At 50.2% G+C, this 22,787-nt stretch overlaps 1 protein-coding gene across 3 annotated transcripts in view; it reads right to left on the bottom strand.

Moving 5' to 3' along the window:
* EVC (EvC ciliary complex subunit 1) overlaps positions 1–22,787 on the bottom strand; it is a 47,313-nt gene that overhangs the window by 9,406 nt on the left and 15,120 nt on the right. For all 3 annotated transcript variants that reach the window (XM_074321115.2, XM_074321116.2, XM_074321121.2), the window contains exons 8-14: positions 22,144–22,302; positions 17,540–17,756; positions 16,121–16,269; positions 15,448–15,546; positions 10,379–10,591; positions 1,820–1,929; positions 485–695 (exon numbers count right to left, since the gene is read on the bottom strand). In XM_074321115.2, coding sequence (XP_074177216.2) covers positions 485–695; positions 1,820–1,929; positions 10,379–10,591; positions 15,448–15,546; positions 16,121–16,269; positions 17,540–17,756; positions 22,144–22,302 — 1,158 coding nt within the window. The remainder of the gene's footprint in view (positions 1–484; positions 696–1,819; positions 1,930–10,378; positions 10,592–15,447; positions 15,547–16,120; positions 16,270–17,539; positions 17,757–22,143; positions 22,303–22,787) is intronic.

Raw genomic sequence — 22,787 nt, 5'->3', positions numbered from 1 at the left:
GGGGACTGCCTTTCTGTGTAAGGATAAGAGTCAGAGAAGGTGGTGAGGGGCTCAGAGGTAGAGCACCACCGAGCCCTCCTGGGCGGAGCAAAAGAGTATAAGCTATCCCTCACCAATGCATCAAATACACCAGCTGCTCCTATGGCTCGGTGGCTGCGTAAGACCTGGAATTAGCCCACTTAAGTTTAAATCCCAGGCTCACAATTCGCAAGTTCTTTGTTTGGATTTGTTAAAAGCTGGAATCAGATTACAGGGCCCCTTTCTCCTAACTTCCTGATGGTGACCGCACCTATCTCTGCCCCGATTTCTTATGCATTTTTAGTATAATTCTCATTATAGCATACACTAGAGCCTTTGGGTACACGGGGTGCCCTCCCAATGGAGCTGCCACCGTCCCCAGGATTTGGGTTTTGGCTAACGCGCTGGAACCTGAGGAAGGCACCACCTCTCTGGGACGGGTTGGGGGCCGAACCGTCGATCTCACCAAGGCTCTGAGCAGCTGCCACTGATGCTCGTCCAGACACTGGGAGGAGCCCTGCTCAAGGGCGAGCTGCTCACGCAGCTCCTGGAGAAGGCTCTTCTTTCCAGACAGTCTCATCTGAGTCAGGGTGGTGATGGCACCGCCACGGAGAGCCAGCCTCCGGAGGGCTGAGCGCAGGAGCAGGTCATGCCTCTGCAGGATGCATCGCACAGACCTTTGGGAAAAGTGAGCAGGGGGCTGGGGTCAATGCTCTTGGCTTCTCTGAGTGTGATGGTTAATGTTATGTGTCAACTTGACTGGGCCACAGGTGCCTGGACATCTGATCACACAGTATTCTGGGTGTTTCTGGATGAGACCAACATTTAAATTGGTAGAATGGAAACAGGTTGCTCTTCCTAACATGGGTGGGTATCGTCCAATCAGATGAAGGCCTGAAGCGAAGAAAAGGCTAACAAGCCAAAAGGGAGATAAGATAGAATAGTAAACAAGACACCTAAGGGCCGGCCCGGTGGCTCAGGCGGTTAGAGCGCCATGCTCCTAACTCCGAAGGCTGCCGGTTCGATTCCCACATAGGCCAATGGGCTGCGCCCTCCACAACTAGATTTAAGACAACGAGCTGCTTCTGGAGGGGCGGCCGGATGGCTCAGTTGGTTAGAGCGTGAGCTCTTAACAAGGTTGCTGGTTCAATTCCCGCATGGGATGGGGGGCTGCGCCGCCTGCAACTAAAGATTGAAAATGGCGACTGGACTTAGAGCTGAGCTGTGCCCTCCACAACTGGATTGAAGGACAACGACTTGGAGCTGATGGGCCCTGGAGAAACACGCTGTTCCCCAATAAAAAATTTTAAAAAAAGAATATAAAAATGTGTTAATAAATGGGGAGTGACTGAAAATAATAGGTACAAAGGTCTATTGGGTGTGATGGAAATGATCTAAATTTGGATCATGGTGATGGGTACAGAACTGCAAATTTACTAAAAATCATTGAATTGTATACTTAATGTATGTAAATTATACCTCAAAAAAGATGTCTTAAAAAAGCTCCTGTGAAAGACAAGTCTTTGAAGTAGGTCTTCTTAGCCCCATTTTATAGATGAGGAAATTGAGGGTAAGCAATGCTAAGTCACTGGCCCAGATCAGTTCTGACTCGGAGCCTTTATCCATGGAACTCTGCTGTCACTCTATTCCACACTTATATTTACAACTTAGTTGATCTCAAAACCACACTGTAAGAGGCAGGGGGCAGTTACTGTGTCCACCTTACAGAAGAGGACACTGAGGCTCGGGTGGACACTCACCCAGGACACAAGGCCCCGACCCTTCAGAAAGCTGTACTCACTCTTCACTGAGGCCACCAAGGTGGCCCAACACTCGGTGGATGACGCTCTCATGGCCATCTCGCAGGTGTGTCTCCAGAACCGTGGACAGAGCATGCTCCTCCAGCCACACCTAAAGCCCAGGACAGAGGGATAGGGTCAGCTCAAGTTCATCTCATCTGTCACTGCTTGTTGGAACGTGCCTTTTATTTCTTGTTTGAAAATCCTGCTCCCTTGATTTCATCAAAATTTTCTTCTAAAGATTTAGGCATTCTCCTATTTGCATTTACATCGTAAAGCATTTGATTTTTGTTTTCTGTGGCGTGAGGAAGGGATCTAACTTTTTTCCAGACAAATGGGTACTAACTGTCCCAGCGCCCTTTATTAAGATAAATTATCCTTTTATGACAGGATGTCATGCCAGCCTGTATTACGTAGTTTCCACAGGCACCTCCTTCCAGGCTCTCCCTTTTATTCTATGGGTCTGTCTGTTATTTCTGCGTCCAGATCACACTGCTTTAATTGCTGTCGTTTATAGCAAGACGTCATAGCTGCTGGCACAAGTTGTCCCATAGTCTCATGCACTATTTTCTCGCTCTTCTAGGTCATACACTGTTTTTCTTCGGCCACGTTTAATCTGCTGTTTCACCCGTCCATTAAATTTGTTTTCATGACTATCATTTTCACTAATAAAAGTATATGGTTTTTAGCCTGTTGTCTTTTTTTCGTGCCTTGTTTTATAGCTAGTAATTCCTTCTCTTATGTGTTGTTTTAAACGCTTCCGTTATAAGTGCTAACAGTGCCTTCATCTGAATTTCTCGGTGCTTGTTGTGATCGAAACTTGCTGTTTGCTGTGTGTGTTGACTCTCACGGTGGATTGTTCCTTGTGTTTTGTGATTTTGGATGTTAGCTCATCTGCAGTGTGGCTTTATCTGGAAAATCATGTAAGGTCCAAGGCCACACAGCTAATAAATTTTAAAAAGTGGAGCAGGGACTCAAATCTAGGTCTGTCTGTGTCCAAAGCTCCAGTCTTTTCCGGCCCTACTATGCTCCTCCCTGACTATCTTGTGTCATTGGGAGAACACGCACCAACTCGGCCAGACCAAGTTACAGGGTCCTTCCCTTTTCCTCAGCTGTAGCTGTTCAGAGGCTGCTACCTCCAGCAGCCTGAAGATGGCGCACGCTGCACGCGGAACTCCAAGGAGACAGCAGGCCTAGATGTCACTTCTCCTGGGCGCTGTAATTCCTAACACTTGTACTTCACCACACAATCACGTGACTGCGTTTCCTGAAACTTTCTGTTAAAGTCAGCTGCGGACTCCCCTTGTGAAGAATCTACAACAACCTGTCAAAGTCCTTGGGAAGCCACAACATTCTAGAAATCTACAGTCTTGATTCTCTACAAGGTAAATTCAGACTGTCACAAAAGTATATGGAGTCTTCGGTGTGCATTTTGAGAATGCAGATAAAACCAGCAATGGCATTGAAAGACGGTCAAAATCACTGGGCCAGACGGGGCCGACCATTGTCCCACCAACCTCTTCAACTTTATGGAACGCAGGCTCGTGGACGTTCAAGTTCAGAAGCAACGAGCTGCTTTGGTGAGCTAGCGTGCTGGCGCTGGGAATTGGCTACGGGGTCATTTTGTGGTTTCGGGTGAGTTTACTCTTTATTTCAAACTTTCATTTACGAAGGCGAGAAAGGGAAAAGGAACGAACATAACAGGGCACGCCTGTACGTGCGAAGGGTTTTATGGCATTCTGCTATAAACAGGCTGGGTTTATAGGTAGGCTGGGTTCTGAAGCCAACACCTAAGGCAAACACTGGCCTGCTGGGCGGAGGGAGGCATTGCAGCTTCAAAAAGCACAGTCAGGGTGGGCCTCATGGTGCAGGTGACATGGGAGGACGGAGGCAGGAGCGTGCCCAGAGGGACACAGCGAGGCCGGTGAGGCTGGAGCAGAGGGCGCCGGGGCAGAGAATGAGGAGGGCAGAGGGTAGCCAGGTCCTGGCACGCAGGGCCCTGCAGGGCCTGGTGAGGATTCTGGCTTTGCTCTGAGTGAAATGAGAAGCCACTGGTGTTTTGAGCAAAGAAGTGACACGATGTGATGTAGAGTGTCTTTTATCAACTCGAACGCGCCAGCGATTGTAAGATGCACTATCGTTTTAGGTACCATTAAGGGAGAGGAATCACTGCCAATTAAGTGAAGCTGCATGTCCATTTCTGGGTGTTAAAATACACTTAGGACGTGTATCTTAAAAATCAGTGGCACATCACATATATTAAAAGTGTCATTCTGGCCGGGGGTTGAGATAGACCACTAGGGGCCAGGGTAGATGGAAGGAGACCTGTGGGCCGGCTGTTGCCGTGACAAGAGGTATGGTGGCTTTGACCAGGATGCTAAGAGTGGAGGCAACGGAAAGTGGTGACAGTGTGGATTAGATTGAAGCAGAACCAGCACCATTTCCTGTCCGTTGGACGCAGGGTGTGAATAAAAGAGGAGTCAAGGGTAACCCCACAGGTTTTAGCCCAATTGAATGGAAAGATGGAGGAAGCCCGGACAGAGCGGGCTGGGCAGGAAGGTCAGTGGTCCTGTTTGGGACACACTACACGCGTGTGCCTGTGCATCATCTGAGTGGAGATGTCACGCAGAGAGCTGAGTTCAGGAACGGGTTCAGAGCTGGAGATACAAGTGTGGAAGCTGCTGTCCAACACCATGAATCCTGCCAAGAACCATGTGAGTGAACATGGACGCAATGCCTCTTGGGTCGAGCCTCCAGCTGAGACCCCAGCTGTAGCCTGGGTCGCAGCCTGTGAGACACGCAGAGCAGAGGACCCAGCTTAGCTCTATCTGGATTCCTGGCCCACAGCGATTGCGCTAGATTAACTGCATGTTGTTTTAAGGTTCTAGTCTGGGCGCTTACTTGTTAGGCAGCATTAGAAACTAAATACCGTGGTGTGGAACTGGCTGAGAGCCCCAAGGGAGTGCATGAAGGCAGAGAAGGGGGTCACGAGCTGCAACCTGGGGCATGACAGTGTTCACACATCAGGGAGGTGAGAAGGAACCACCATCGAGGTAGCAGGAGAAGCTAGAGATGCAGGCGAGTGTTTCATGGAGGAGGGGAGAACCCAACTTGGCCAAATGCTGCTGTGAGTACAGAACGGGGAGCCCTGCGAGCTCAGCACAGGTGAGAGGTTTGGTGGCCTCGTGACGGAAACCTGCCTGGAGTGGGGTGCAGGAGAGAGCGGAAGGAGAGTGAGAGGTGGAGCCAGGCTCCAAAAGCTGGCAGACTGACTGCAGCATTGGTGTCATTACCATTACGCTGTAGACTGTCACCGGCCACACTCCTTGCGAAAGATGCAGACTCTTAAGTCCTGGTGTATTAGTTTCCTAGGGCTGATGTAATGAATTGCCACAAACTGAGTAGCCGGAGACAACGCAAACTTATTATCTTATCGTTCTGGGGGTCGGAAGTCTGAAATGGGGCTCAAGGGGCTAAGTCCAAGACGTCAGCAGGCCTGCATTCCTTCTGGACGCTCTAGAGCAAAATCCCTTCCTCACCTTTTCCAGCTTCTAGAGGCGCCTGTATACCTTGGCTCATGTCCCCTGCCTCCATCCTCAAATCCAGCAAAGTCTGCTGAGTGCTTCTCACACTGCATCACTCTGACCCCTCTGTCACGTATCAGGACCCTCGTAACTACTGAGCACACCTGGATAATCCAGGATAATCTCCGCATCTCAAGATCCTTAACTCAATCCCACCTGCAAAGCCCCTTTTGCCACGTAAGGTAACATACCCACAGCTTCTGAGAATTAGGACGGGGACATCGCGGAGGGATGTTAGGTATCTCTGTGCCTGACACAGGGGCTGGGGAGAAGCCCAGAGCCCTGCATTAGAACGGGTTACACTTCGAGAACCACCGTTCTACGACCTGTTCTAGCCGGATAAGTGGGAGATTGCAGAATCTCTAGCAACTTCCCTGATAACAGGATATGAAATTACCAAGACCTTTTGGGTAGAAAATGTAGGAAATGCATTTCATAGTCTGGGTGTGCGTTTGATTTTTCCATGAAGAGTTTTGTTGGTGCTTTTCTTCTCATTCATCTGAACCACAGAAAGTTCATCTCTCATTTTTATCATCAACCAGGAAATATGGAAAGTGGGAGGGAACATGGATCTCTAAATATCTTGTGGTAATTTAAGGCAAGTAAGCAATCAATCAGTAAATTAATGATGACATATACACCTTGAAGGCAGTCTGGGGTCATGCTTATTTAATCAGATGATGAGGTCGTTAACTATTCTGCTTGCTTTTTGCGTGCAAAACTCCTCCTGAGACATTTCTTCACAAGCCAAGGAAAATTCGCTCACATGCATATATTCACAAGGCAAATAAATAAAAACCAGAAGCTACACATAGTCTGATGAGTGCCTAAAATAACTTCAGGCCTCCTAACGAGGGAGTTTCAGAGGAATCGTCGGTGTTTGTCTAATAATTTATCAGAAATAAAATTCTGGATTTTTTCAATGTCACGATCATCAAGTGACTGGACACTGTGCAAAAGACATTAACAGTGTGACTTCACGGCATCCCTGGTGGGGAATTTCAGCCCCACTTTTTTTCACAGAGAAGCTAGGGTTCTGAGACATTTGGCAAGTTGTGCAAAATCTGAGCTGTGGGAGGTTAGTTAACTGGCTCATGTCAGCCAGTGTGGGGACAGAGCCCCAGAAAGCAGTTTCCAGGCTCTCGGCCTCACATAGAAAGCTGCTGGCTCAGGTAGTAAATGGCCATCAACTGTGATTGGATGGCCATCAGCTGTGGCTAGTTGGCCGTCAGCTGTAACCAGTGAGCCATTGGCCACTAATATAACTGCTGTGGCTACGCTAGCAGGAAATGGGGGCTAGAAAGAAGATGGTGGCTGAGCTAGCAAGCAGCAGAGTGAGGGTTGAGAATTGTGTGACTTCTGCCTCCTGTGTCTCCAACCCAGCCACCAGCGAGAATATAGAGAGAGAATGGCTGTGCCCAGGAAGTCAGGCTGTTCCCAGGGAGAGTGGCAGTGCCCTGAGAGCCCTGGCTGAGTCCAGGAAGTCTGGCTGTGCCCAGAGAGAGTGGCAGTGCCCTGAGAGGCCCTGGCTGTGCCCGGGGAGCCTAGGGGTACCCTAAGAAGCCCAGGAAGTCTGGCTGTGCCCAGAAGCACTGGTGGTGCCCTGAGAAACCCTGGCTGTGTCCGGGAAAACTAGTGGTACCCTAAGAAGCCCAGGAAGTCTGGCTGTGCCCAGAAGTACTGGTGGTGCCCTGAGAAACCCTGGCTGTGCCCAGAGAGCCTAGCTGTGCCCAGGATATTGCATTCACCTTCAGGCTCCTCGCACAAGGCCCCTCGCAGAAGACGCTTGTTGCGTAGATTATGAGGTGAGAGCCTGTAGGGGTGGAGTGTGGGGACAGAACCCCAGAAAGCAGTTTCCAGGCTCTCGGCCTCACATAGAAAGGTGTTGGCTCAGGTAGTAAATGGCCATCAACTGTGATTGGATGGCCATCAGCTATGGCTAGTTGGCCGTCAGCTATAACCAGTGAGCCATTGGCCACTAATATAACTGCTGTGGCTACGCTAGCAGGAAATGGGGGCTAGAAAGAAGATGGTGGCTAAGCTAGCAAGCAGCAGAGTGAGGGTTGAGAATTGTGTGACTCCTGTTTCCTGTGTCTCCAACCCAGCCCCCAGCGAGAGTATAGTGGTATGACTCCCCTATCTATGGCTCCGTGGGTGTTCCTTTTTGGCTTCACCATGTCCTGCGTTCTTATGTGGGGAGCGGGAGCAGAAACCCCGCCAGACGCCCTGCACGACAGCCAGTCTATTAACGGATTTGCTCTGGCCCAAACCCAGGCATTCATCCAAGGTTAGGAGCCTGTGGGGGCAGAGCCCCAGAAAGTAGTTTCCAGGCTCTCAGCCTCACATAGACAGGTGCTGGCTCAGGTAGTAAATGGCCATCAGCTGTGGCTAGTTGGCCGTCAGCTGTAACCAGTGAGCCATTGGCCACTAATATAACTGCTGAATGGGGGCTAGCAAGAAGATGGCGGCTGGGCTGGCAAGCGCGGATGGCAGTTTGCGGACAGTGTGGATTCAGCCTCCAGTGGGAGTATAGTGCCACCAGGAGAATATAGTGGTATGACTCCCCTACCTATGGCTCCGTGGGTGTTCCTTTTTGGCCTCACCATATCCTGCGTTCTTGTGTGGGGAGCGGGGTCAGAGACCCCGCAGGCCTCACCACACGACAGAGCCTGTCTACAAACCACATCTGTCTCTATAAGGCCCTCACCTCCATTGGAGGAGCCCACACCAGAGGAACATTAGATTCACCTGGTGAGCTTTCCAAACCACTGAGGCCCAGGTGGCCTCTCCCTCTCCAGAGACTATAAATTAAGTTGTGGGGCCCAGGATGGTTATGAAGCCGATGAATTCAGCTTCATTCGCATCCCTTGCAAGAATTCAGGATCAAGGTGACCCTGTGATAATTTCCAAAGCTGCATTATTGTTGCAGGAAATGCAGCCAAGTTTTCCTGAGCATTTTCTAGATCCCAGCCACTAGTCTTTGAATAACGGAATGTAAATATGGAAAGCAGGGGCTGTCGTCCAGGAACTTAGAGCCAAATGCAGGACAGACAGACCAGTTACTGACGACAGGGCATCATGATATAGCTGGCAGAGGGCTGAAATAAATGAGAAGGCCTAATAAATTGGACACGCAGGAAACCAGGCCTTGTGCCCACCCCATAGCTCTGAATGGCCCTATGTTTGCATAACACTTTCTTCTATTTACAGTGGAGTCTTGAATAATATGGGTTTGAACTACATGGGCCCATTTGTATGTGGATTGTTTTTCAATAAATACAGTAAATGTGTTTTCTCTCCCTTATAATTTTCTCAATAACATTTTCTTTTCTCTAGCTTACTTTATTGTAAGAGTACAGTTGTCACACATATACAAAATATGTACTAATTTACTGTTACGGGAAGGCTTCTGGTTGACAGTAGGCTATTAGTAGTTAAGTTTGGGGAAAGTCAAAAGTTATACACAGATTTTCGACAGTGCAGTGGTTGGAGTCCCTAACCCCTGCGTTGTTTAATGGTCAACTGCACTTGGTATTTTAAACAACTCCAATTAGTTGCTCTTGGAAACCTCTGTTAAGTGCATCAGTTGAGTGCTCTTTTGTTGAACACCCAACACAAAGAAACAGGGCTTGTTTCTTATAACAAGGGCTGGGCAGTCCAGGGCTGGGACGGCGACTCAACAGTGCCACCAGGGACACGGGGCTGTCCGCCTCTCTGCACCCCCATCCCGAGCACATCAGCCCCCGTTACCCTGCATCCTCCAGGATATCAAAGGATGTCAAAGCAAAGCTGGAGTCCCGCCAGGCCTCCTGCACGTAACGTAACGTAACGTAACGTAGGCAGGAAGAACAGGGAGAACAGAAGAAGAGAAGGGGTTTTCTCCTAGCAACATGTGGCTTTTGTATTAGGAAAGAGGTGCTCTTTGAAGGTACCAGACCTTGTCTCATAGGCCAGAACTGTGTCACGTGGCCACTGCTAGCTGCAAGGGATGCTGGGATATTAAGCATGTTAGTTATACAGTCTCTAGTGTGCAGGAGAGAAAAAGAAAGTAAATGTGGGTGATGTTAGTGTCAGTCTCACTTGGAAATTCCTTCTTATATATATATATATATAACAGTTTTTAATATTTAAAAAATAAAATTAATGTATATTCGTTAGTTTTATATGGCTACTGCAACATATTGACCACAAACTCTGTGGCTTAAAACAACACCAACTCACTATCTTTCAGTTCTGGAGGTCAGAAGTCTGAAATGGGTCTCAATGGGCTAAAATCAAGGTCTGGGCAGGGCTGGTTTCTCCTGGAGGCTCGAGGGGGGAGGCTGTTCCTGGCCGTTTCCGGCTTCTAGAGGCACCTGCATTCCTTGGCTCATGGCCACATCGCTCTGACTTCTGCTTACGTCATCAGATCACCTTCTCCCACCCTCCTCCTTCCCTCTCATAAGGACCCTTGTGGTTACATTGGGCCCCCCCCAGGTAATCCAGAATAACCCCACATGTCAGGAGCCTTAATTTAATCACACCTGCAAAGGCCCTTGTGCCCTGTGAGGTACCGTATTCACAGGTCCTGGGGATCAGGATGTGGCTCTTTGGGGGCCATTATTCTATCTACCACATATGTACGTGGCTTTAATAATGAAATAGACTTTCACTGAAAGACAGGAGCCCCATGTGTGCAATCCCTCCCCCAGTCCACTCCCTTGGGAACCCTTCTGTCGTTTATTTCTCTCTTTCTAAAGAACATACTTTGCAGCTCTTTCTTAATGGAGCAACTGAAGCATCACCTACTGACATCATGTACTGGGAGGGGAGGGCTTTGCGATCTTCTCCATCCCACCCCGAGGGCTGTCGTGAAAGGCCAGCAATCAGAATCTTGGTAAAGCATCTAGCATAGGCTCAATGCATGAAACCTCTCAGGAGTCTTCATAAGTTTCAAAAAGCACAGACTCTAGACTCGGTTTTACAAAGTGCCCGCACCTGCTTTTCCTGCTCCAGGAGATCTTGGAACAGTTTCCACTGCTGTTTCCGGAAACGATCCGATGTCCCCAGCTGCCGGGCGGTGTTCTCCTGGGTCTCCTGCCTCAAGTATTCACATTCTGCCTGGGAGAGGCCGGTCACGTCTGGGAGGGTCTGCAGGAACAGGGTGTCCACAAACTTCTGGAACGTTTCCATGGTGCTGCAGTACAGCTCCTGAGCCGAGAGAGCCACACGGCAGTTACACGTCAAACCCACAGGTGGTCTGGAGAGTGTAATTACAAGCTCTGGACTTTAAAGTATCGATGCTCTTTATGCTCATGAAGGTAAGAGCCACTCTTAAACCCGAAAGCAAAGAAATTATAAAAAGTAACACTGCTTAGTTTAAAAAGAACCAATTAGAACTTCTAGGATTGAAGAATAGTGTCCAATATTATGAACCCAACGTACAGGTTTAATTGCAGCTTAGCTGCAGCTGGAGAGAGAATTAGTGTGCTGGAAGACAAATCAGGAGAAAATCCAGAACAAAGTAAGGACAGACTAAAGGATGGAAAACATGGAGAAGAAGATAAATGCATAAAAGATACAATAAGAGAGTCCAGCATATTTAATTGGAGTCCCCAAAGGAGAGAAGTGAGAGCCCAGGTAGAAGCAATCCTTGAAGTAATAATGGCTGAGGAATTTCCCAAAACTTATGAAAAAAAGTTGATAGATGAGAAAGCTGAGCCTTCATCTGTAAATGCAAAGGAGAGGTCAAATAAATTACATGAGTTTGCATGTAGGGCGCTGATAGGCAGTCTCCATAATCTTAGCCATGATGCTCTCAGCTAAAATTTTAACAATGAAGGAAGGAATGAATGTATAGTCAGCACCTAGTAAACACTGGGTTACTGTTTGCTATGGTATTAGTATATAAAACAGCTTCTAAGAAAAAAAGCACGACTAGCGATAAAGGGGTTCACTTCATAATGCTAAAAGGTTTAACTCAGAAAGATGTTAACGTTCTGTATTTGCATGCACTTAATGGCATCACCCAAATCAATGCAATTTGCCACATTCACAGAATAGAGCAGAAAAATATCATATAATTATGTGAATAGATGAAGAAAACAGCATTTTACAAAATTTAATTTCCATACATAAGAAACACTCTTAGCAAAATAGAAATGGAAGGAAACTTCCTTGATCTGAAAAAAAAACAAAACTAAAGCAAACGTTATATCTAAGGGTGGAAACTATAAAACGATATTAAGAAAAATTAAATAAGGCCTAAGTAAATGTAGAGACATACCATGTTTCTAGATTGGAAGATTTGATGTTGTGAAAATGTTAATTCTCAGCAAATTGATCTATGAATTACAAATGCTAATCAAACAGGTGGCTATCGCAATAACTGTGTAGGCTATAGATTGAAGCTACACAGACTCTAATCCAACAATTCTGCTCCTTGGTCTGTGCCCAAGAGAAATGTGTGCACAAGTGTATCAAATGGCATCTACAGGAAATTTTATGTCAGCAGAATGTGTAATAGTCTAAAATCAGAAGCCACACAAATGTCCATCAACAGTAGAATGGATACATGGTGGTGTATTGATGCAATGGAATCTCCAGACCAATGAGGAAGGATGAACTGCTACACACACCGCGGATGAATCTCACAAGCATAAAATTGAGCGAAAGAAACCCGGCACACAAGAGCACATGCTATACGATTCCATTTATATAAAAGCAAGGACCTGATTTCCATATAAGCCAGGCCCCTGTGAGAGGGGAGGGTACTGGGATTGGGGGGAGAGGTGAGGGGCTTCTGGGGTCCTGGCCATTTTCTCTTTCTTGATCTCAGTAGTGGTTACATAGGTGTATTTTTAATAATTGTTTGTTAATCCATAAGTTTATGTTATCCATTTATTTGTGTTACATTTCACAATAAAAATGTTTTAAAAATACGGGACTTATTTACATTTTCTTCCAGCCTCTGCTAATCCCAATTTTCTGCCAGGAGACAGGTTTTTTAAATTGATTCTCCTACCTTGGACTCTCTCATTCCATAGTGGTGGCTGGGGACACTGAGACACACCTTTTTGTTGTTCTTGTGCATGATTGTCAAACCAAAAAAATATGTTATTGCAAATTCAGGAAAGGTTAACTTTGCAGAAACTACATGGTCCATTAACCTAGGGTCTTTCTAATAAAAAATGTGCTGGATCCTGTCTGCTCCCTCGAAAGAGTCACATCTGCAGTCTTTGTCACATACTCTGACAGGCCATAAAACACATCGTTTCTACTTAAGTCTGGCACGTTTCACTTGGAAGATAGTGATTTATTCTGTGCCCGAAATAGAACCAGAATTAACTTGTGTTATTGCTCTCAGGGTGGGTGACAGGTCTGGACAGCAGCGACTCCCAGGTGAGGAGAGAGGCTGGCTCCAGGCCTCAGCCCTACACTGTCCCTCAAACAGACGCACACGGAACCCAACTAAGGCAACACTTCCCTCTGACTTTGCTCCTTCACTCAGGTTTCCGCCTCTGCAGCCTGACTCGAATGGTCAAGGGCCCTTCCCAGGCTTCTCGCAGAGAAAAGACTCAGGGCAGGGCAAGTGCATACATTCTGGATCCTATAAAAGGGAGTCTCAGTTTTCTTATCTGTAAAAGGGATTAGACAGGAATACAGATCTATGACAACACCTGCTTTGAGGGCTGATTGTAAGGTTTAGACCTGGCGCCGGCACATAGCAGGCTTTCTCCCCCGCACCCACCCCCTTTGCCACATCATTTTGCAGTGTCTTCCCCCCGGGGAGTAGGGAGTACCTCCCCATCCTTTAAGTTTGGGTTCGGTCATGTGACTTGTGTTGGCCAATAGCATGAGGTGGGTGTGAAATGTGCTAGTATGGCGGCTAGACCTCTGCACAGCTGTGGGAAGAACGTTCCAGGCCAGCCCACTGGGCTTAGGAGGAAACAAGAGGCAGGTGGAGTACTGCCAAGTTGTGTTAATCAAGCCCAGCCTAATCAGCCAACCTCTGGCCCACGCACAGACAATGAGAATAAATCACTGTCATTTTCAGCCGTTGGGCTTTGAGGTGTCTTGCTGCACGGCATTATGTGTCATAATTACGTGATGTAACACTAGACTGAAGGAGTCCTGAAGGTGATAGCTGTGGTATAAAGATGTTTTATTCTCACAGCATTCATAGGTTCATTCCGCAAATGTCTCCTGGGCACCGAATATGGGCTCTGTGCCAGGGGCACGGCAGTGAACAAGGCAGCCAGGTTCACTGGGGGGGGGGGGGGGGGGCATGCATTGCTATGACAAGTGTAATGGCGGGGAGGGTGAAAGCCCTAAGAATAGATCAGAGAATCTAAGTGGTCTGGACAGGAGTCAAGAGGGGCTCCCTGAGTGACTTTTGACTGAGACATGGATGAGAACAAGCAAAACTGCGGGAATGGAGGGGACAATGTGTCAGGAAGTTGAAAAGCACATGCAGAGGCACTGGGGTAGGAGGGACCAGAGCCCCTTTGGGAAACTGAGGAATGTCTGAGGTTGGCTGGAAGGAAGCGAGCAAGAGACATGACTCCAGACAGGTGGTGAGTGGGCCAGGTCGTGTGGGCCTCGTGGGCTAGGTCAAGGGTGTCTTATGGGTAAGGCTGGGGGGTCTAGGCAGACTGGGTGGACCTTTTGGGCCAAGTCACATGGGTCTCGTGGGTCAGGTCACGTGGGAGCCTCATGGACCGGGCTATGTGGTCATCATGGCCCAGGGTAAGGATGTCAGACTTCACCCCGAGAGCTACCGGTGGCATTTGTGGGTGCAAGCGGTTCCTTTCATATGACCAATCTACAAGGAAGGCAGCTAAGAACTCCTAGACCAGAGACATTAAGTGATGAGGGCAGGGCCACACATTTGGACCACAGCCGGCAAGGGCCCCTGAGTTGGTCTGTCTGATTCCTGAACGTCTCTTCTCTCTTACACTTTTGCACCGCTTTGCAGGGAGGTGAGCTGGCTGGGAAACTGCTAAGAGGAAGGAGGGATGTAATCAGGTAGCGTGTGGTACAGTGAAGGGACTGGCAAGTTCTACTTCTGCAAATAAATAAAACCTAAATTAATGACTCCAGTAACCTTATTAAGTTACAACAAAAAGCCGTGTTCCCTCAGGCTGCTACCATAGAGGTAGATAGGAATGTGCCAGTCTATTCTCAGATTCTGCCTCCTTACTGATGGTTTATCAGGCTCTAACCTTGATAAAGGACCATGGGAACTAACTCACCCTCTATCGTACCATGGAAACCCGCTTTCCAGAGATGTGGAGCCATATGGAGCCTACACTTCTGTCATTTCCTTCTCAAGATCTACTCCAAATAGATTACGGCCCAGAAAATCACTGATGGATTTTAGACCGAGATTGGCCAGATGCGTCCACATGTATTGCTCACTCCTCGCAGCAAACGTCGATGGGTGTTTTCTCTCACCCTTACTTTATGGAGGATGGGGGGTGGTTTAGTTGAGCATGACATTAGATTCCAATCCCACCTCAAGGGACGGAATGTCAGCTTGCTGGCAAGTGTCCCCTGCTGGTGGTGAGCTCAGGTGGGTCCCGGGGACACGGGGCATCGAAAGCATCTACCCTGTGTTAGCTCATTGGACTGTCGCCTCATCCCCTCCAAAACAGTGGTTCTCACACTGCGGGCATCAGGACGTCAGTACGACCCAGGACACTGAGACTGGTGCCGGCACACGGACACAGGCTCCCTGTTTGAAGCCCGCACCCCTCCCTCCTGCCTTGTCACTGCTCTGCCTACTGTTCATCTGGGATGAACCAACTTCTCAACACCTTGCCTCCAGAGACATTGGAGTGAGTCCTGAGCATCCTGGAAACGGAAGGTGCCTCAGGTATGACCCTGGTGTCCGACGTGCACAGGCGCCCATGAAGCGCGTGTGGCTTGCCTGGGTTGCCCAGCCGGAGTGCCAGGGTTAGACCTGAGCCTGGGTCTTTGGGGCCCCGGGCCCAGGAGGATGTGAGATTTTCCCGGACACTCAGATCCCGAGGGTTCTCTGCCAGTCGCACCTCGAGGCCACGTACCTGGCAGAGCGCAGCCACAGCTTCGGTGGTTCGAGCATTCTCCTCTTCCTCCAGGTCACTCTGTGTCAACCTCTGCCTCTGCAGGACCTCGTGAAAAGCCTGTAAGTAAAAGAGAGGATGAAACTGATGGAAAAATGTACATTATTTTTCCTCCAGAAAAATGTCCCCAATTCACCCCTGCCTCTCGATGGGAAGCATATTCACCGGTTATACAGCAGGAAAATGAGGCATGGGGGTCATGTGGCTTCTGTGGCTTGCAAACGGAGGCCAAGGCCACGACCCTGAGCCTGAGCACCAGGAAAACCACAGACTGTTCTTTTGTCCAGCCCAGGATGAGGGGATGCTACCAGGTCACCCCATCACCCCGCTCCTGGACACCAACGACCAGACATGATTCTCTGACTTCAGCTGCTGGGAGGTCACCCAGCAGAGCCCTTATCACTGGCGTACAGACAAGGACACTATGGACACCAGGCTCAGGGGACTTGGCTAAGTTTACTAGGCTGACACATGGGAGGCCAGGAGGTGATCTCCCATCAGGATGCCAAAGCCTCCAGCTTCCTGCACACAGGAACGGGGACCAAGCCACACGGGAACGGGGACCGAGCCACAGCACGCTCAAACCAGCATGGCTGCTCCCGGGACACGGAAGGTGAGTCAGGAGCAGGGTCACCTGGAGGAACCGGTCGGGGTCGGCGGTCAGCTGCGTCTCTGCCAGGAAGCCCCTCCGTTCGTCTTCCTGAACCAGCGTGAGCTCTGCCGTCACCTCTGCCTGGCGGACCCGTGATGCCTTGACCAGATCTGTGCCTCGCTGGACAAACTCTGAAATTTAAATGATACACAGGATGTCGCAGGTGATTCTTGCGGAAACGTTCACGGGCTTCTTTTGCCAGCACGAAGAGGGGGAGAAACTTAGGGGAAAATTCCACTGTTTTCATTTATCCTGTAGGCATGTGTGCTTCCAACAGGCCAGTGTTAGGAGCCTCTAACTCTCCAAAGGCCACGGGTCCACATTACTTGGAGGCAGTTCAGATTAAATGAGGACCAAAAGTGGGGCCCTAATCCATAGGGCTGGTGCTTTATAAGAGAAAGAGATGTGAGAGAGGTCAGTCTCTGGCACATGAGGACACAGCCAGAAGGCGGCCGTGTGCAGGTCGGAGAGCGAGCCCCCACCAGGAACCGAATTGGTTGACACCTTGATCTTGGATGTCCCGCCTCCAGAACTGTGAGAAATAAATGTGTGTTGTTCAAGCCACCCAGTCTGTGGCATCTTGTTATGGTGGCCCGAGCTGACTGAGACACCTGGAGACTTCCTGGCCGCATGGGGTCCTGGCCTGTCTGGGCATCAGAACCTGCCAGGGAACTTGTTAGGCACACAGGTTCCATGCCCTATAGATGTCCTGACGAGACCCGAGAGGCCGCAGCCTCTGCTTCCATCCAGGCCTCAGGGCCATGCACAGCCTTGGATCAGCAAGGATGAGCTCTCCCTCCGGGGGTGTGAGGGAGCTGGGGTGGAGCTGGTACCTGCCCTGCAGGTAAAAGACTGGGTTTCTTCTTGTGGGTGTCACTAATGGTGTGACCTGGCTGAAGTCTCGGATGTCCGTGATGTCTTGAGGCCTGACCTGCCATCTCCCAGGGCTGGCCCAGGAGCAGGAGCCTGTGTGGGAAACAGCCACTATGGGCTCCCTCACGTGTCCTGCACATTTCACCATCGCCCATCCTCACCCACCTGGGGGCAGGTCCCTGAGACTCGTGCAGCGCCGAAGCCTGCAGCTGAGAGGTACATGTCACTTTTGGGCATTTTCACCTTCCTTTGCCCTCTGCGTGTTCCAGTTGGTTCTACTGCAGGACACTAGGGTCCCCGTCAGCCTGAATCACCGATGACTAAATGGAGCAGGCAAGCCCTGACCCTAGGAGGCAGCCCTTATTGACTCTGATCATGGAGAAGGCAAGCGAGGCTCAGGGATTTAAGTGACTGGTCCCCAACAGCAGAACTGGGACACTTGCAACTGCTGCCCACCCCCTCCCTGGCCCCCACGGCCCACAGCACAGGGGACCCCAGGACCATGCCCCAGAGCCCTGGCTCACTCACCCCTGCTGAAGCGCTCCGCCTCCCCCCAGAAGGCTTTGTGCTGCTGAGTGAGCAGCTCTTCCTTCTGCCCCCCCGACAGCTTCCCCTCCACCGTCAGCAGCTCCAGGCTTCGGGAGATGGCGGCCAGGCGGCATTTGGTCTCCTCCTGGATTTGCAGTTTCAGGGACTCAATCATTTTGGCCATGTGCGCCCGCCCCATGGTCCTCTCCAGGGTGTCCTAAGATGAGAAACACACGGGGCATTAGGCTGGGACGTCCTGGGTCAGGGCGTGGCCGCCAGGGTCTGCTGACACCAACAGGCTCCAACCTGGTGCCCCCACCCCCTGGGAGCAGAGCACAGAGAAAGTGGCTCCCCTCTGAGCCTCCTGTCTGCTCCTCAGATGGGGACCCGTCATCGCTCATGAGACGCAGTGAGGCTGACACTGGGTAACATGCAAAACCGTTAGTACACCTGAGAGCCCCACGGTGTCACTCTTCTGGAAGGAATTCAATGCATGCACATAATCAGAGGAAAAGCCATCTTTCTTACAACCATCCCTCTCCTATGGCAACCCCACTGGGCCTCTGGCTGCCACAGCCCCGGAAGAGAAACACAGAGAGAGACAAGAAAATTCACAGAACTTCTTGGCTTTTGAGCCCAAAGAGCCTGAGTGCTGGAGATTTAAGAGATTTTCAAGGTAAGACGATTTTAGGAGTGATGCTCTAGCCCCAGCCCCAGCCCCAGCGTCAGACTTTAGAGCTGGCCCCACCTGTTCTACCACATTATCATTACTTAGGACACGACTCTTGGAAAAGATGCCTCCCCCACTAGCCAGAGGCAGAGGCAGGTCCTGTGGATCTGCCCCTCTTGTCCTTACGTCTGTGAGCAGATGCTCAGTGAATGAATGCTATTGAATGAGTGAGGACGATGGAAGGAGCGGGGCTGCTGCTGTGTCCACGCAGGTTACGTTGAAGCTGCAGCTGAGTCCTTTCCCGCCTTGCGATGGCCCCACCAGCACTGGGGCCCTGACAGAGGCCTCAGCCCCTTCTCCTGCACCACGCCTGCCATGCTGCCTTCTTCAGCTGCCCCTCCATTTCCTCCCTGCTGGCCCGTAGCCACACACACCAGCTCAGGCCCGGTCACTTGTGCCCTGGGCTGCTGCCGAGGTCCACTCATTCCTGATCTGCCAGCCTCCCACCTGCTCCTTTACACTCTGCCCCCGCATGGTAGATGGGGGGCCTTTCTGAGCTGCAGACATGGCTCTGTCATTCCCTGGCCCAAACGCTCCAGTCACTGCCCTCAGACCATGTCCAAACTCCTGGGTGTGGTACCTATGGCCCTTCCAGGGTCTCCAGCCTTGTCCCATGCACCTCCCTGCTCCTGGCTGCCCAGCACACCCGGCTCTCAGCCCCAAGGGGCCTTCGCACATATGGGGCCCTCCTCCTGGAACACCCCCTCTGCTTCCTCTCACTCCGACGCCTGGCCAGGCCCTACTCATCCTGACTGGCTCTGCCACCCCCACCGCTCCCCTCCTCTCTGCTGCACTGCCCGGTGCTTCCGGCTGGAAGGAACTAAACATGAGGCCCGTCCCAGGCAGGGACGGAGCCCCAGCCACCCACTGCCCGGCCTGGACCTCACTGTTGGCTGAGCTGCACAGGTCTAACAACATGTGACTGTGGCAAGGATAATGATCCCCAACTGCAGACAAGGACACGGAAGTTTATTCCGGAAGGTCAAGGGACAGTGGCTTTGATCCTCTCCTCGGAGGAGACAAACTTGTCAGCCGTTAGCAGGCTCATTACCACTAGAGGGCGCAAGAGGACAAACGCTGGGTGACTGGGTGGCAGAAAGGACCTGCCAGGGACCCAAGCAGGGTGGCTGAGGAGAGGTGCGCCGACCACCCCTGCAGCCTCCTCTGGTGGAGGAGGTGAGGCCTCCCAGCTCGGTAGTGACTGCTCAACCTCTGGATTTATATTCAAGGAAAGACAGGAGTGGAGAGAGGTGAGCCTGAGCAGGGGGCACCGGATGGACGGCAGGAGGAGCAAGGGGACATCGGGCAGGCCATCGCCAGCTGGGGGAGTGTAGCAGAGTCCTCAGAAGGGCCCGGGCTCAAACCTGGCTCCACCCCTCAGAGCTGCAGGACCTGGGGCACAGTGTCTCCATCTGACATCTCATTTACAGAGTTGCTGTGAAGATTAAATAAATTACAAAATGTAAAGCATTTAAAATAGTGGCCAGGATGTAGTAAGTGCTCAGGGATGCCAGCTGTTCTCATCATTATCTACAGCAAGTCCCGTATCGCTCGGGCATCCGATTTTTCTCGAACGTCCCAGAGACCCACTCCGATGACCTCTCGGGCCCTTCCCTGGGCTCTGCCCGTTCGGATATTCATCTGCGCCACGTGAAGCGTTCCAGGTCCCCTGCCAAAGCCAAAATGCTCAGAACACCAGCCCAATAATTTAAATTCTGCTAGAGTTTATCAACAACGTATCCCAAGATACATTTTTCGGGGTACGTAGGATGCAGGCAGAGCGAATCCGTCCCTCTTCTTTACAGATTGTAGCCCTTTTCATGTATCACTGTGGTGATTTGTCTATCTGCCTGGTGACGTGTGGCCTGCAGGAGTCTAATCACTAACATGTACGGGCACTTCCCATGCGCCAGCTTCTGTTCTAAGGGCCTGATGTATTGTCTGCTCTCTCATACTCTCAGAGCTGGTGCTATTCTGATCCCCATTTTACAGATGATGAAACTGAGTCACAGAGAGGTTAAGTAACTGCCCAAGGTCATATAGCCAACAAGTGGCAGGTCTGTGGTTATGAGCTCAGGTCTCCGGCTCAAGTCTGCAGCACCATTTCTATTAACAGAATGTGGCACACAGTAGGTGCTCATTAAATGTTGGCTGAAGGAAAAGCATAGTGAGAACCTGAATAATGCTTTCCCTTCTTCCTATTTGGAAGTTTCTGGCTAATACTCGGGGCAGAGTCAGCTAAGGATACATTTTGGTGGGTTTTTTCCCCTGCATCAATATCCTGCTGACAGGATAATAATTAAATAAAAAAGAAGAAAAAGAAGAAAAGGAAAAGTCTTTTTCCTTTGATGAGCATTAATATCAGCAGCCTTATCAAATTAAAAGCAAACTCAAAGGGGCTTGGATGGCAAACCAGGAAGCTTGGAGCACAGGCTCAGCAGTCATTCATTAGACATGATGGGGGTCCTGGGTGAGCCATTAGCAGCCTCCTTATCTGTTCACTGTGACCAAAATATCTGCCTACCTTTCAGCAGGGCCAAGGAGGAAAAGGGACTGACTGTACGTGCACACGAAGGGCAAAAACATGTAAAGTTCTCAAACAGCTGTGTGCACTGGGGGAGTTTGTTAAAATGCACATCCTGACTCGGTGGGGGTAGGGGGAGGTCCTGCACTTCTCACCAGCTCTCAGGTGATGCCGTGGTCTGCACACCACACTTTGAAGCAGACGGTTTGTGGAGAAGTAGCAGGAACCCACTGCACCTTGGCAGGGCCTGCCCCTCTGGTCTGAGGAGCTTAGTCTCCGAGCGAAGGGCAAGGCGGCTGCTGGAGGTTTCTGAGCTGAGTGCAACCTGGGAGGCTGCACAGGTCTGAAATGTAACTCATGAGTTCCCAAGGTCAGAGGAAGGGGAGATGGATGGATAGTGTCCTGGACCTTGCACACAGCAGGGTGAGCCCACAGCCTCCACAGAGGAACTCCCGGTGATCAGGGTGTTACAGGTCAGCGAGCACTTCCCCGGGTCCTACCTGCACCAACTCCTAGGACCACTCTTTTAGAAACAGAGTGACTGAAACTCAGAAGGATTAAGTAACCAGCTCAAGATAACACCGCTTCAAATGGCTGAGCCCAGGTTCAAAGTTAGATTTGCAGATTCCTCCGCACCAGTGGTTTGCCTCTCCAACTAGACGTCAGAAATGTTTGGGGAGTTTTCAGACCAGTGATGCCAGGGCCTCCACTTCAAACCAATCAGACTGGACCTCTGGGTATGACGCCCAGGTATCGGGAGTATTTGAATGCTCCCCAGAGATTCATGGGGCTGTCAGGAGAGAAAACTGGAGCTCTGTCCACACCAGTGGGCGTCAACTATGACTGCTCGCCAGGCTCTAAAAACTCCAGACTGCTTAAGTCAGAAGCTCTGGGGTGAGGACCCATCTGGGACCGAAGCATCAGTACTTTTTAAAGCCCCCTTTCCTCCCTGATAATTTCAATGTGCAGCCAGGGTTGAGAAGCAGTGCTCTATGCTTCAGGAACACAGAGCTGGTCAGCACCTCCATGCCTGGGATGGATGGATGGATGGATGGATGGATGGATGGATGGATGGGTGGATGGATGGATGGATAGAGAGAGGGAGGGAGAGGTGGGTGTGCAGATGGATGGATGGATGGATGGATGGATGGATGGATGGATGGAGAGAGGGAGGGAAGGAAGGGGGGATGGGTGGAAGGATGAACGGATTCACTGTTTTTATGTGGGCTCTATCTCCCCATCGACAACATAGTGTTCTGCTTAATGATCTCCATGGCACTCCAAGTTTCCTGATTTCACATCTCTGGTGTAAATATCTCCGTGTTCCCTCCCCACCCCCGCCAGCATTACCAGAGCCTGCAAATCCTGAGAGTCACGCAATAGCCCTTCAGCTACAACCATTCTTTCTGTCAGAGTCATCTCGAGCTGTCGGGCTTTGGAGCTGGAACACTTGAATTGGTCCACAAGAAAGTGCTGGATGTTTTCCATCTGTTTCCAGAAAGCCTCCATCTGTGAAATGAGAATAAGAAGCAAGAGGTAGGGGGAGAAAACTTATCTGAGAAAGCTGTGAAGCTGCAAGGTTCAGGCTTGGGGGTTACAATTCATTTCTTATCACAAACTGAGATTCCAAACAATTCTACAATTCAGAACAAGCTTATCTTGGCAATAATTGCGTTCTCTGGAGGTTCTTCCTTGTTCCATTGTAGGTGCCAGTCAGTTTCAAGGTGGCTTTTCAGCAAACAGCAAGGAGCTGCTGATAAGGCAGGAGAGTACAATGAAATCACCCAGCTTAAACAGTGGAAAGACTCTTAAACAGGCCGTGATTCCTGCTGGCGGCAGGGGAGGGAGGGTGTCTGAAATTCGACAGTGTGCTCCTGGAAGCTTCCGGATCTTTAAAAGGGATTAACCGTGGCTTGGAAATAAAAGTATGAATGACTGTTTAAATATTATCGTCCTAAAAGTACAAAGGAGCAATATGGCAGAGATGACGCTGA

The sequence above is a fragment of the Rhinolophus sinicus genome, chromosome 1 (genome assembly GCF_057876585.1).
Source record: "Rhinolophus sinicus isolate RSI-liver-muscle chromosome 1, RSI-T2T, whole genome shotgun sequence".
Classification (NCBI taxonomy): domain Eukaryota; kingdom Metazoa; phylum Chordata; class Mammalia; order Chiroptera; family Rhinolophidae; genus Rhinolophus; species Rhinolophus sinicus.
This window is presented reverse-complemented; position numbering and strand designations above follow the sequence as displayed.